The sequence below is a fragment of the Uranotaenia lowii genome, chromosome 1, assembly GCF_029784155.1.
Source record: "Uranotaenia lowii strain MFRU-FL chromosome 1, ASM2978415v1, whole genome shotgun sequence".
Lineage (NCBI taxonomy): Eukaryota > Metazoa > Arthropoda > Insecta > Diptera > Culicidae > Uranotaenia > Uranotaenia lowii.
The window spans coordinates 1,833,374-1,848,793 of record NC_073691.1 but is presented as its reverse complement, the minus strand read 5'-3'; the positions used below and the strand labels follow the sequence as shown (position 1 = coordinate 1,848,793).

Here is a 15,420-nt window from a genome sequence, read left to right as displayed (position 1 = left end):
TCCTTGATCGGTTTTCAATCTTAGAGCTGTGGATTCAAACATCCATACTGGGGTAGGCGAGTGGTTTTGTTTGCAATTCCTGCAGGTTTTTATTTTGGTAGTGCAATTTGCGCTATCATGATTAGATGAAAAAATTGTACAAGCGATCTGGTTTCGACATCTAATTTTTGGGTGGCCGTAAGTCAAACATTGCCGGCACAACATCGGTTGATGGTAGTAGGGTCTTGTTCTGACTCTCAACAGTCCGAAATTTATAAATTCCGGTACCACGTGATTAAGTTGGTGTGTTCACGATACCAGCTGCTGTCTTCTTCGTTACCTGGTGAACATTTATTATTTTCTGGGAAATTGAATTGATCGGTTTTCTTGGTCTGCGTATATCATTTGGAAAAAATATATTTGAATCTACTCTTACTAATATCAAAACAAACATCTGAAAATCTCTTTGAAGTGATATAAGCCAAAGGGGTAAAAGTGTATTAAAACTAATTTCGAGAAAACAAGCTTTTAAATTGTTGTTTTTGGCCATTTTCTATATATTTTTTAACATTTGCAATTTTCTTTCGAACGTAAAATTATGCGAATATAATTTCAAAATCGTAAAAATTCAACATGGAGAAATGTTTTACATTATTTACTCAAAATAGATAATTTTTGCATTTATACCACTTTGGCTCTCATAAAATTTTACAAAAAAGGTTACCGTCACCGTAAAATTAATTACAATTACAATATTTAATTCATCAAAATTGTACGGTATTTGACACATTATCTGTTAATTCCATCACACATTTTTCAATGTTTGCCGATTGAGTTTGAGTGACTACATATCATTGGTATGAAGAGCATTCGAGTGGACTCTAGTTTTAATACTGAAGAGTTTGGATAGCCTCAGAAATTAGTATCTTTCTATCACTAATCACTAATCACTAATCGTACTTCCACAGCCAGAACTTATGTCTGAGTCCCAAAGAATAATACAAGTGTGTAAATATTCTTCTTGTCTTTAATCATGTTTTTGATTATTTTAACATAAAAACATTAAAATTATCGAAAACATAATGTGGTTGGGCCTACCATGGAGCAGAGAACGCAAAGACATCCGGAACACAGGAACAGGAAGAAACGTGGACCACCAGTACCATACGTTTCAAATGGACATTATCGTTGGAAGCATGCTAAGAAAAATGCTCCTTGATGAAGAAACCATGTGTAATTTAAGGAAACTTCGCCAATCACCAGGACCATTCTAGAGGGGCTGGAAATGATTTATTTAGTACATAGAAATCACAAAACTTTATGAAACAAACATTTTGAAGAATTCTTAACTTATTTTTAAGAAATTAGTATCTTTCTATCGTATCAAATTCGTGTGAAAATCGTAAAAAAATTACCAAAGCATTCCAACATCATAATTCAAATTATACTTCTACAAAAACTTCAACCATTCGTAACATGAATTCTATTTCAACAACTTCGTTCATCCATCCAAATTTCATAACTTTTGCAAATTATGAAAAACTAGACCGAATTTTCTGTTGGGTAGTAAAATTGAACTAGAACCGGTTTAATACTGACATATATCTCAGAAGAACGATTTTCTTTCAGCAAAATGTTGACTTGAAAAAGGTACAATGATTATAAAAGACTCCAATTCGTATTAATCCTGTTTATATTTAGAAAGCCTTCCAAATTCACTTTTCAAATCGAGATATTGAAAAATTTGGAAAGAGTTTGATTGAGTTGAGGATGAGGTTCGAATAAAGATGCCATGGAATATATAAGAATTTTGAAGTAAAAAAATCTGCCAAAATGCTTTGTTTATAAAACACCTCAACTAAGGTTTAGTAAAATTTTGGGGAAAACCTGAGACCCTGCGGCGCCAATTGCAAGTTAATTTAGAAGAAATCCCCACCAATGATTTAGAAAAAGTTTTTTGGAATTATAAATGTCATTCTACATTTTATGCAAAAAATTTCTAAAAATTATATATCTGTTTGTTTTCAAGTTAAAGTATAATTTTGTTGAATTTCGATATTTTACCCATTTTACATTTTACAAAATGAAATGTTTAGTGCCTTCACCCTATAATTTGAACTCTCTCACCTGCTGCTCGAAATTCGTCTCAGTTATGATTTATTACTCTCTTTCTCTCTCTCTCTCAGCTCGGATTGTTTGATAACAGAGATAATCACATGAAATTTAATTTGAAAAAGATTCTTTCATATTTTCACGAATTTTTTATTCATATTAAGACACATTTGTTTGATTATGAATTATACAAGTAACAAAATAAAAAGGAAATTTGAACCTAAAATAAAACAACAAAAATTGTTGCTCAAAGTTCAGAACATGACATAATGAATGATGTCAACAGAAGAACAATCAATTAAGTGTTAGTTGTTTGGAATTAAGAAAAGCGTGATAATCTTCATAAAAAAAATGGTCGAATGTTGCATAAATCATTTGTAATGAAAGTATAGTGCCTTCGAACTGTTCGAACCAATAGATTGTGTTTCTATTTTTTTTTAAATACTCAGAGTTTTTTAAATCAGAATTAAGAACTAAAAATTCGTAGGAAACTGACATGAGTTTGGCTCACTTTGATCTTCCAAGTGAATTGAACGGCCAATTCTCTCAACGCATGCGCTGCTGCAAACGTTCGTTCGTTCGTCACACTTTTGGGGGATCTCGTGCTTCCCCCCACGTTGATGATAGTATATGGTCAAAAGCTGTTCGCCCCAACCCCACAAGTGAAGGGAAAAAAACTCTGTGTGTTCTACCTCTCGCTGCTGCTGCTCAGAAACAAATATTTTTCGTCGACTGAGCCGAGCAGCCGTTTAGTACCCACTTCTACTCGAGGAAACCACTGAGAAAATTGTTTGCTAGCAGTGTCGACGAGAGTCGGTGGTCGGGCTAGCTGGCGTGATATTTTTTCACGTTGGGGCTGACATAACTCTTGGTCAACTTTTCGGAACCATTCACCTTAATCATTCGCAATTTCGACGGCCAAAATAGTCGGCTTGATTGTAGTTTTTGTAATCACTTTCGAAACGTGAAAAGTGTTCACAGTTCGGGCGGTCGAAAAATCAATTTCGTGAAGCTGAAGCGAGCGTCGTGTGACATTTCGAAATATCATCATCACCACCACCACAATCGGGTGACAAGAGGGTGAAGTTCGAGGAAAGTTTGCAAAATCATGGCGAGCTTTTTTCCCATCTAAAAGTGGGTGGAAAATTTAATTTCCTGCCAATTAATCAAAGGAGTCTGGTCGTTGCTAGCAATAACAACCTACCCACCACACTTGCTGAAGATGGAGCAACAGCAGTAGGCTGTGATGCCCCTAAGCTAAGGAGATGTCTAGCTAGAAGTGCGGTGTTGAGGAAACGAAGAAAATTTGCACAAAATTGAAAGCGAAGGCAGGACCTGCTGCTGCTGCTGTGTGAACGTCCTGTGGGTGAGCTCTTAACGTTGGAAATTGTGGAGAAGCGAAATTGCCCCAAAGTAAACAACAACAGCAAACGCTAGGTATCTACATACTAGCAAACAAACTCGAAGACGACGGACGCCTAGAAGATGTCGTTCGAACAGGACAGCAACGCTCCGGTGGATCCGCGAGTTCAGGTGGGTAATACTTATATACGCGAATCTAGGTACATTAGTTGCTTTGCGGTCTGCTGCACAATCAACACCAAGCAACCTGTGACATTTCGTCGATCGATGTGAATGAACGCTCGATTGATTGCTCGGTGTTTGTGGTCCCTCGGGTCAATTTTTTTAAGACTTTTGTTTAATTGTTATGAGAGGTTGAGGAATGTAGTTATTCAAAATAGAGGGATTTTCGAAAAAAAAAAAATTAAATTACAAACATTGATCGAAATAGATCCTAAGATAGCGTTGGGTAAAGTTAAGTTTGTTTGCACCAAATACTCTCTGGAGCCACTCTTGTGAAGCAAACCTTGTTCAGCATTGTAATTTTGGTTAAGACATTTAATATTTGCTTCTAGATCCCGAAAATTAATTAGTTTCTACACGGTTCTGAGTTCTTGTTCATTTTTATGTTTCGAAATTTGCATTTTGACGAAAATGTTTTACTAGGCAAGTAAGTCTTAGCAATTGTTATGTTTTAAGGACTGTCCTTAAAAAAAACCAACATTATATTTTTTGAATAGCTTTGATAATTGAAGATTCACGAAATTTTCAGTGAATTTAGTTTATAATGCAATGTTTTATGTGACAAATTAGATGGAAATGTTTGGAGAGGTTTTGAGATAATTTCCAAAACAGCTTCGACAAAACATTTTGGACAAGTCTTTCCATAACTTTTGATCCATGTTTTACAAATCATGGTTATTTTTGAAGAGCTTCTTCATTTTCTGGAATTCTTTTCTGCGCATTTTACTTCTGTTAGTGTTTTAGACTAGTTTGTCGGATTTGGCTTCTTCGGTACAAAGCAGCACAATTATCAACTTTTTAAGTTTTAGCAATTATTATGTTTTAAGGACTGTCCTTAAAACATCAACAACTTATTTTGTGAATAGCTTTGATAATTGAAGATTCACGAAATTTTCAGTAAATTTAGTTTATAATGCAATGTTTTATGTGCAAAATTAGATGAAAATTTTTTAAGAGGTTTTGAGATAATTTCCGAACAAAACATTTTGAACAACAGTCTTTCCATAACTTTTGATCCATGTTTTATAATTCATCCCCATACTCCATCTTTTCCAAAATCGCTCCGCATTTTACTTCTGGTAGTGTTTTAGACGAGTTTGGTGGATTTCGCTTCTTCGGTGAAAAGCAGCAAAATTATCAACATTGTCGAAACGTTCCCGGAACGGCAGACTTGTCAATGATAAACTCCAGACCAGAGATCTCGCCATATATTAGATAGCATTCTGAACACTTCAATCACTAACGGTACGGCACTTCAGCATTTGAATTTGGTCACCCTTTTCTGTTTACTGATACAAGTATAAGGATTTTTTACCACGTAAACATGAGGTCAATCCGTAAAGTACTTATCAAAGCAGGTAAAAACACTATTTTTTTGTGCTTTATAGAGTGTTTGCATCAAAACTGAATTCAAGTGTCAACCAATAATCCAATAATCATATTGTTGATATAATATTACCAATAATAGGAATGTTGCTTTTACAGCCTGGTCATATACTTAGTACATTAACTTTTCGATTAAAGATAATTGTAAAGCATAGTGAATGTCAATAATAGAAGCTTTCAGTCCGTGTGTTTAGGAATACAAAAAGTGGTAGAACAATCAAATATAAACACGCTTCATATATTTTTTTATATCGGGAGTTAAACACTGGATACCAAAATCCTTACACACTGATCAAAAACGTATGAGAAAATGGCAGTGGTGTTGTATAAATAATCGTTGATCTTAGGCTGTAAAACGCATCATTCTCATAATAGGTAATTTTATATTACATTGAAAATAGGATACTTTGCCGTATTCGTTTTCTCATTTCGCTCAGTTTTGAGCTCTACCATACAAGAACGAACAAAATTTGTCATCAGTGTATTGCTACCTCACTCGCTCACATGCTCATTCACAACACTGACAGAATGTTCAGCGTTCCACCGTCCATTTTCAGATCAAATCTGGGGCACTACCGATGTAAACCTGAGCGCGTAAACAAAAAACATGACAACCAAATGTACAAAACCGGTAGTGACCTGGTGCAAAACTGGGTATAAACAAATACGCTATTAGATTATTGGATGAAATTGGAAGTCAGTTTTGCTGCAAACACTCTACAAAGCATGGAAAAATAGTGTTTTTTACCTGCTTTATAAGTCCTTTTGATAACACGTTGTTAGAAGCGCGCGCCATTTTTTGTTTTTCATGCAAAACAAGAGATTTATTGTCATTATTTTTTTTATAACTCTTAAAGGAAATGTTGGCCCACTTTGGTGTCTTCAGATGAAAGTTGCATCATAAATTGGGCTATACAAAGGTATTTTTTGCAGAATATTCGGTGATGCGGACGGTACTTTTAGACACCATTTAAAGTTTATTTACAAATTTTCATGTTAAAGGTCATTACTTATTTTTTTTTTCAAATATTTTATTTGGAAAGCTAATACAATTTCCATGCGTTTTGATGTGCTATTTTATGATGCGTTTTGATGTGCTATTTTATGATTTCCGGTGAAAAATAACGGTTTATTCACAAAAAAAATCTAACCGAACCTAACTTGAAAAATTAAAAGGTTAGAAATCTGAAAAATACACGTGCAAAATACACTCGTAAAAATAAACCAAATTTTTAATTTTGGGGGAGATTTTAAACCCCCGGCGCAAATTGTCAGATAATTAAAAAATCCCCAATTCTAAAATCTTTTTTTGTTTTTTTTTTAATGTTAATGTCGTGTTGGGCTAAACCTGGTTTACAATTCATTATCGATTGTCGTGAGCTAAACTCAATTATCAAATAACCTTTTGCACGAAACTCTCTATGGACGATTTACTGTTATAAATACCTCTTTGCTTAGGTATCTGTCAATATGTGAAAACTTCTCTAAGAAGGTCGAGTTCAAGGGACTTATCCTTATTTATTTCCTGTTCAAAAGCGAAAGTTATGCTATGTGTTATCGGACAATCTTTTATTAGAAATATAGATCAATCCCCGAAAATTCAATCAGTTCTTGCTATACATGATACGTTGGTCGTTTGATCTGGAGTTGAGCCATGTTTTAAGTAAATGTTCACATTTTAGGTTGAATTAGAACGATTGAATGAAGCCACGGACAACATCAATAAATATGAAGTAGAACTTGAGGTAAGTAACAATCGAAATTTCTAAAATGTGGAAGAGGCATAAGTCTATACACCTTTTTCTCAATTATAGGAAGCCAAAACCGAGTTCCGTGAAATCCTGAAAGAAAGTGCCGAAAAAATCAAAGCAATCGCCAAAAAGCTTGGCAATTCCATAGAAACGGCTAAACCCTACTACGAGGCACGGCTGTATGCATCCCAGGTAAGATTTAAACTACACTGAGAAAAATTGAATACTATATTTATTGTTTTTTTGACAGTTAACCAAAGAAACGCAACAATCGGCCATCAACTATGATAAGGCCAAATCGATCCATGCGGCGGCCAAGGAGATGGTGTACCTGGCCGAGCAGGGCCTAGGGGAAAAATCAACGCTGGACACCGCCTGTCAGGAGATGCTGACCCATGCCACGACGCGCGTTAACGAGTCGCAGAACGAGTGCACCGAGATGCGCAATCTGTTGCGCATAAGCGAGTTGAAGCTGGAGGTGGCCAATAATCGCGTGTCGAAGCTGCACTCGCAGCTGAAGAGTTCTATTAGGGCGTCCAGGTTTGTGAATGTTTGGAAGTTTAAAAGCTAGTAGTAGGACCTATTTAGTAGCTGTTGATTCTTTGGTTTTCTTATTTTGGTCGAATTTCTTTCTCTTTTCTTTTGTTTGTTTGTAGTTACGATGTGCGACGCAATCTTTTGCTGATGAATTTGCTTGTTTATTAGAACCAATTATTATTTTTGTAAGTATTGTAGATTTTAATGTTCTATGCTCAATTAAAATTTGTAGTTGTTGAAAGTGATTTTGAGAAAATGGAATTTACTCATAATCTTGAACCCATTTTAGACCGTATTATGAGTTGCGTGCCAACTACAATGCGCTACTGCTGGAACAGAAACAAAAGGTTGTGGATCTGGAGGCCAAAGTAACCGAAGCAAAAATGACCTACAATGAGGCACTGACTTGTTTGGAAAGAATTTCCGAAGAGATACACCAGAAACGGAAAGCCCGAGCCAGTAGCATCGATGAAGATGCATCCGGATCATCGTCGTCTTCAACGCAACAGTTGCGCAACGGACAGGGTCTAGGTCAATCGATCCGGAGTCCTTCGACTGCACGAATTGAGTGTAATGATGAGTACTTAGAGTTTCCCGCCAAACTTGTCATCAAAAATAGCGGTCCCATAAAACCGAAGTATCTGGACAAATTGGAGTGTCCCCATCTGTTGAAGGATTTTCCGCAACTCAGAAAGACGAGTCCGGGCGGGGAGAGCGATTCTGACAACAACTATCTCTTCTCGCCGAATCGAACCATCGACGATATCACCAACATGTCGTCGGAGGACATCGAACAGTGGACCGAGATTCGTTTGTCGCATTCCAATAGCAGCAGCTCGGAGTACTCTCAGCACAATTCGATGGCCCTGGAGGATGAGGCGGCCACTCTGCCACCGGAAGTGTCCGATACCACCGACACCGATACGGACGACAGCAGCTCGGAACCAAGGTGAGCATGAGTTGCGTACGGGTTGAAAATCATTTGGGCGAAGTCTGCGCCCTAAGATAGAACTACAATAACAAAAGTTCTGGTGGTAGAAAGTCGAACAGATGTCTTAATCGATTTTTACAAATTTGATCATGTTGAAATATTTGAAGTCTCTTGTTTCAGTTTGTAAAGCATAATTTTACTCCAAATTCTAAGAATTTTGAGACGCTTATTCAAAAGTAGACGCAACTTTTTTAAAGAAATTAACCACTGCTTTGCTCTAGTTTTTCAACATTTTTTTTTAATTCCTTTTCTGAAACAACTCGTTCAAAATCGATCAAAATTTTTACTTTTGGTAGAAGTTATGACGATTTCGGAAGATATCGCTTCTTTGGTCTATCCTGTTTCGCGTAATTGCACGTTGTCAGCCTAAACCAGATTTTATGTTGGTGTAACTTATGGCGAGGAAGCGGGTGCTTTTGTGTGCTATTTTTTACACATTCGGCTCTTAATTGTACCGATTTTTATGAAGCAATTCGAGTGCAGTCCTTATGAGTTATGGCAAAACTGGATTAAAACACCGTGTTACCACAAACTATTCTGAAAGCTTTCAGCTTCTCCAAGGGGATGTTAGGGTTGACTTTTTGAATGTCTGTTCAAGAAACATTGTAAAGTTATTACCTCCAGCTAGTTCTGTCCAAATCGGTGGATACATACATAACGGGTGGTCTGGGTGAAGGTTGAAATGGGTATTAAAATTTCAACTTACCTCACAAACAGGATGAAGGCGCGCATCATCAAGATGGAGCTGCACGACGACAGCACCAATCAGAATCTGATCCCGGGCTTGAGCACAAAAACGAGCGGAACTGGAAGCAGCAGCATCGCAAGTTGGATCACTGGTCGCACCATTGGCCGTTCGGCCTCGATCTCGATCACCGGATGTAACCCGACCGCAGCCAGTAGCATAAGCGAGGCGGCAGCTCCGACACCAACCGGTGTCAGTGGTACAGCTGCTGGAAGTTCTTCGTCCTCCGGTCGTCGACAATCGCTGGACATTATCATCGATACCGGCGATCGTGTCAAGGACGTTTTCACCCAGGGCATCCAGCGGATCGGTCGCACCCTGGAGCGGCGGAACAGTGAATCGGAGGTTGCCCGTGATGGCGATGGGAATGGCGGCGGGAGTAATGGCACGGGACCGGGTGGTGGGGGGAGTTTTGCTGGCGCAAACAGTTCGGGGAGTAATTCCAATGTTGGGAGTGAGTTTTTTCTCTTCCAACGCTCGTCGGATCCTGCACGGGATGGTCTCTCGGATGAGCAGGTGGAGAACCTACTTCTAGGACAGGACTGTTCGGACCTGTTCCAGAACGTGGTCAACATATCGAAGTAGATCCGAACGAGCGGCGGCAACAGTAACAGCGGAAGTAGATGGCCAACTAGGCTGTGGGGTCAATGGAGCCATGTAGTAGACCAAAATTGACTCGATCTTTACACACTGTGATTCGGTTTGGGGTGGAACCGATCTCTCTGAGGAGCATGGGCGGGGCCAATGTGCAATCCAAAATGGCGGACATAACGCGCTGGAATAAAATTATACACTTATTAAGCAATTATCGCAAACCTTGTAGAGAGAAGGGAGAATGTTTTAAATTATCTAAGGGTAAGTTCGCATCACTGTGAAAATCTACAGCAAATAATAAAGAAAGAACAGTAATTAAACCACATAAATAAATAAATGGAAACCAAAACAATGTTGTTAAGCATGGCAGGAATATTGAAACAGAGGCAACTAAACCAAACTGCACAAGGCTGTGCCGATTTCTCATTGTAACTTAAACGAGAGTGTACCAAAAAGAAGAAAAAAAGCTTAAAGAAAACTAGAACAAACCATATCATTGGCAAAAGACATGATAGGTTAGCTTTCCTGGATATCATTACAAAATTGGAAAAAAAACAAAAAAAATCAAAAAAAAATGACTTCTGGGAAGTTCACCGCAACAGAAAAAAAATCAATCACTACACTGAGCAATGATCAAACCCTACTCTTTCTAGACTCTAAACTTAAAAGTCTATACTAAAACACAAATTGATGATGGCAGCGCCTCTTTTCACTATTCCTCTCGTGAGATTGTTGTTTAAATTTAAGCGCAATAAATAATACAGCCCAGAAAAATCAATTCACATACATACAAACATGTAATTTAAAAGTAAAGCAAATAAAACAAAAGAAAATTGCAATGATTCGAAAGTGAGTGGAGGAGAAATCCTACTATAATTTGTACAGTATTAGGCAAAGAAAATTGGTTAAGAATTCTTAAGAGAAATCCAGCAAACATTCCTATTCCATTGGGTAGCTTTATTAATGCGTAGTTGCAAATAGTTTTGAATAGAGTTTAATCAATTATCGGGCAGCAAATTAGCATTTACCTACTATTTTATGTTTTTGTCAGATTCGCGAATGTGAAACTTAGACGTTGGTTGAATTGGTTAGCTGCAGCAAATAACTACTTGTAGTGCCGATTGTAACAATACGAATATCTAATTATGTTTAAAGCGCATCTCTCAAATAAAAACATGCTCTCGTCATAATAAAAGTGCGACTTAAGCTGGAAAGAAATGCCCCTTAACAACTGATTTATTCACTCAGGAATTTTCACCTGAAATGACACAATTTACCTTTTTTCTGTTTCCTACGAACGTAATTGCTTCTATATCGGCGATCCTGCAGGAGGATCCAGTTGCCAGGCCACAAAGCGCGGATTTACCAATACTTGCAGTTTCTGCATCGTTACCGCATATGTGCACCAAGTACAACCGAACTGTTCTGTGATAGAAACTGGAATAACATATGGTACCATAGTTACGTTAACTTATAAAGGCGTTTGTTGTTATTCGTCGCTATCGATGGCTTCGATGTCAAAGAAATCGATGCAATAGTGATTGCTTGGATTTATGAAAAAAACACAACAACGGGACAGATGTTCGGATTCAATTATTCTAGACTGAATTAGGACAGGTGGGTGAGAGATCTCTTTATCCTAAACATTGACTATAAAATTTCTTGAACAAGACGCGATAAGCTATAGATTACATCACTTCACAAAATACGGCCACTTAATTTGTTTTCAGTACGGTGATTGGTCACATTTGATACAAGAAAATACAGTACAAGTACATGGAGCGGGTGCTTTTGTTGATTAAAGTTATAAAATACTTACCACATAATTAACTAAAAAACAATGATAACATCTCTTTCAATTCGCTAATAACTTAAAACATTTTCTGGAACTTGAGCTTATCCTCGACATCCTTCAGCCGGATCTCGTCCTCCAGCGCCTTCAGTTCTTTGGTAACCGCTGGTTCCAACGCTGGATCCAATTCTGCAGCCCTGAGGAAGTCCTCCTTAGCCTTTCGGGTATTCCAGGCGCCAAAGTGTGCTTTCGCCCGCCGGAATAGTGCTTTCACGTTGTCCTTATCATACTTTTCCAGCACTTCGCTGCAGTGCTCGATGACCGCATAGTAGTCCTGCTCCAGCAATTTACACTGGGAATAGTTCAGAAGTAGGGGAACCTTGAGCTGCGCCAACTCGTCCCATTCCGTGTCGTGTGGTTTTTCTCTACAAACAAAGGACTTGATCATTTAAAGTCTAAAATAAAATAATTTTAAAATATACTTCAACATAAGCTGCTCCACAAGTCCAGTAGCATAGGAATAAGCTTCCGTGGCCGTGGTGTAATCTTTCCTCCTATACGCATCATTCCCCTTCTCCCTGAGCGCTTTCACTTGTTCAATTTTTTCGCTATCGTTCAGCTGCCATGACTCTTTTTGGTATTCTTCCGGATTTTCAATGCTCAAAATCTCCAACACAAACTCCAAATCCTGCGGACAGTTGAACAATTCATCCAGATCCTTATACCCAATACCCTCGTTCTGAATCGTCATCCCACAGCAGTGCTTTCGCTTCTCAGCTGGTTTCATTGAATCCCTTATAGTTTTGGCCACAAAGGGGTACTGCTGCACCAGCGATTTGTCGCACCGGAACTTGGCCACCTCGTTCAGAGCCATCTTCTGGACGCAAATCTCCCACACCTCCAGCTTGAACTTCTTCCCCAAAACTAGCTCCATGGGTTTGCTTGTTTTGCGGCTGTCGTCCAGAACGGTCCCATCGAGCTTCCTTGTTTGGTAGTGAAATTTTACCTTGGTCCCATCGGTGAACGGCACATATTGGGTTCCAGCATTGAGCGTTGTTTTAACAATCCGCGGATCTTCCTGTGTCGGATCCATGGTAAATTGTCTTCGTTTAAGAACGGAAACTTGGACAAACACTGGCACGGAATCGTCCTTGGAATGCAAAGGACAACGAAAATTCACGAAAAAAATTTCTGGCTCCGGGAAACGCGAGAAAAATAAAATTTTTTGACAGTTTATTTGCTGCACGAACATCAACAGAGAATGAGTGCTTGTGATGGTTGCTCATGGAGCGAGGAAAAGGAGAGATTGAATAAATAGAACTCATTTTTCATCGATCGTTAGACCTATTCAGAGATTTTTGTTTCTCGAACAAGTTCGCAGATTGTAAATATGTAAATCACTGAAAACATTTAAATTTATAATAAAAAATTTAAAACAATGATGAGATTTACTGAATAAATGAAAAAATAATATAAAGTAATAATAAAAAAAATAATGAGATTTAAATTTTTGTTTTGCTTCATTCATTCAGGAAATTTCAACTAAGATCATCCTGGCTAATTTTGTTATTTGAATCATTTGGTTATTTTAGCTATTTTTGGTAATTTTTTGTAAAGAGATGAACCAGCTGAAAGCTGAAATTCTCTATAATAAAGACATTTAAAAAAAAAAATAATTTTTTGTTAAATTTAGTTAATTTTGTAAATTTTTGTAAATTTTGTTAATTTTGAAAATTTTGTGAATTTGGTAAATTTTGTAAATTGAGTGAATTTTCTAAATTGTGTAAATTGTGTAAATTACGTAAATTTTGTTAAATTTGTAAATTTTGTAAATTTTGTAAATTTGTTACATTTTGTAAATTTTGTAAGTTTTGTAAATTTTGTAAGTTTTGTAAATTTTGTAAGTTTTGGAAATTTTGTAAATTTTGTATATTTTGTAAATTTTGTAAGTTTTGTTACCCTCTAGCTCTCGGGGAAGGGAAAAACAAATATGTTTTGCATGGGAGGTGGGTGGTATCTCATAGGGTCGCTCACACAGTGTAAGAACATGTCATCGGCTGAGTTACTAGCAACCAAGGAACCAGGGGTAAAGGAACTCAAAACGGTCGCGAACCGCTTCGCCTATCGGTCCATAGAAAATTCGTGGGTTCCTACAACCTGGTCGAAAACGACAGTGGTGTTTAACCACTTGTCTAGAATCAAAATGTGAAATTACAGGCAATCTGCTATCTTACTGCGAAAATAATGGAATATAATGAATTTTATCAGCAAAAAAAGAACTAATTGAGATTGTGGAAAACTTTTACACCCCCAAGGCCGTATTCTAAACTAACTCCACCAAAGTTTTTAACATGTTTGATTGTATATTATTACATAAAGAATAAACTATAAGTTTTACGTGACGTCACATTTGAGTGTACTTGCGTGATAATGGTTTTTGCTTGGATGTAGGAATTGCGATGGAAAGTTACGGGATCACACGGTAGTTGCAGCCATTGACAAACGGCTTGACAGCTTTCCTCTAGGCGACTTAAGACGGACGTCGCACAAAATGGCGTCGAAAGTGGTTCCGGAGGCCTTGGCTGTGGGTCTAAGTACCAAAGATGGCGTATTTCTGGCTTGGAACCAACCTTTTCGATCCTTGATTCTTTCTGTCCGGTATGATGAGTGAGAATGAGGTTATGTTAGCTCAGAATTGCAACCGCGCTCGCTGAAGGTGTACAAGGTCACACGTGGTAAATAACGGCACCAGGACCTGTATTTTGTTGAAAGAATAGAGCAAAAAAGGCCCTTCTTGGACCTATCCAACGCATTAATTCCTCTTTTGATCAGCTTTCTTATCACTCCAATTACATTTTTCGTGAACATAATTTTAGCAAGTACACTTTTAAGAAGTTACAATATTAACAATAAATTCGAATTATGCAAGTACACTGATTTCATATGGTGGAGAATAGAGAAACAATAATATTTAGTTACAATTACCTTTTTTCTCTGCTTGCTTATTTCCTTATAAAAAGGCGTTTAGAGTACACGTGGTGGTTGTACAATCCTGTACTATTGTAGGTTACAATTAGGTTATGTTTTAACAATTAGTTTTTTTATTTATTCAATTACACACCTTTTTTAAGCTAACGTACTATTTGCACGATAAATGACGGTAATTTTACGGGATTTAACTGCAATCCTCACTCTATCCTTGATTAACAAAAATACTCGCACACGCGACTTATTGCGATGGAAGTTACGGACAGAAAAGACAGAAGATTGCCCGGATATTATGTGCGAAGCTAATAGTGTTGTAAGAGCGAACAAGAGAAACCCGAGAATTGACATTTATGCTCTACCCGCTCAGTATTCGTCTCCATGAGACGACTCGGCTAGCGACCGACAGATGGCTTAATGTAGGATGTTCACACCTGATCACCAGTTCCATCCACCTTGATTCAGTCCGTCCAAAATACGAGCGACCGACGCCCATGGGTACATAACTGTTATACGCCCCAAGAGTGTCTGGGAAGTTGATATTAGAATGGTTCAAGGAACTTGAGAACGAGGTATATATAAAACAATATTATTGTGGCGAAGCTAACGAGTAAGTATGGAACTGAGGGTTACAGTTTTGTAAATTTTGTAAATCAAGTAAATTTAGTAAATTTTGTAAAATTTGTAAATTTTAGCAATTTTGAAAATTTTATAAATACAGACCCCGTTAGTTTTTGGCAACATTCAATTTTGGCAACATCCGATTTTGTCACATGTGCCAAAATCGAACGGTTTTTAGAAGCGACAATACCTTTTAGTTTTCTCTATAACAGGACCAATATAATTGAAACAAACGCTCTAAATACGTTTTTATCTTCTGAAATGGTGATAAAATACAATAATAAAAACAAAAAAAATTTAAAAAATTATAAATTACAAAAAGATGAAAAATTAAAAAAATTAA

At 37.3% G+C, this 15,420-nt stretch overlaps 2 protein-coding genes across 2 annotated transcripts; one reads left to right on the top strand and one right to left on the bottom strand.

Moving 5' to 3' along the window:
- Positions 1–2,694: 2,694 nt before the first annotated feature.
- On the top strand, positions 2,695–10,874 carry LOC129738556 (uncharacterized). The gene is made up of 6 exons (XM_055729780.1): positions 2,695–3,624; positions 6,744–6,806; positions 6,876–7,004; positions 7,063–7,352; positions 7,639–8,298; positions 9,058–10,874. Exons 1-6 carry the CDS (start codon positions 3,577–3,579, stop codon positions 9,668–9,670), a joined length of 1,803 nt encoding a protein of 600 aa, XP_055585755.1. The 5' UTR covers positions 2,695–3,576; the 3' UTR covers positions 9,671–10,874.
- Positions 10,875–11,301: 427 nt separating this feature from the next.
- LOC129738415 (AH receptor-interacting protein) lies at positions 11,302–12,712 on the bottom strand. Its single transcript, XM_055729608.1, has 2 exons — positions 11,954–12,712; positions 11,302–11,896 (listed from the first exon to the last, which is right to left on the bottom strand). The coding sequence occupies exons 1-2, from the start codon at positions 12,562–12,564 to the stop codon at positions 11,551–11,553; spliced, it is 957 nt and encodes a 318-aa protein (XP_055585583.1). The 5' UTR covers positions 12,565–12,712; the 3' UTR covers positions 11,302–11,550.
- Positions 12,713–15,420: the final 2,708 nt, after the last annotated feature.

Coding starts and splice junctions, on each gene's coding strand:
- LOC129738556 (XM_055729780.1), top strand. CDS start 3,577: ATGTCGTTCGAACAGGACAGCAACGCTCCGGTGGATCCGCGAGTTCAG. Junction 6,807..6,875: donor AATATGAAGTAGAACTTGAG/GTAAGTAACAAT, acceptor TCTCAATTATAG/GAAGCCAAAACCGAGTTCCG. Junction 7,353..7,638: donor AGTTCTATTAGGGCGTCCAG/GTTTGTGAATGT, acceptor AACCCATTTTAG/ACCGTATTATGAGTTGCGTG.
- LOC129738415 (XM_055729608.1), bottom strand. CDS start 12,564: ATGGATCCGACACAGGAAGATCCGCGGATTGTTAAAACAACGCTCAAT. Junction 11,897..11,953: donor GTGGAGCAGCTTATGTTGAA/GTATATTTTAAA, acceptor CTTTGTTTGTAG/AGAAAAACCACACGACACGG.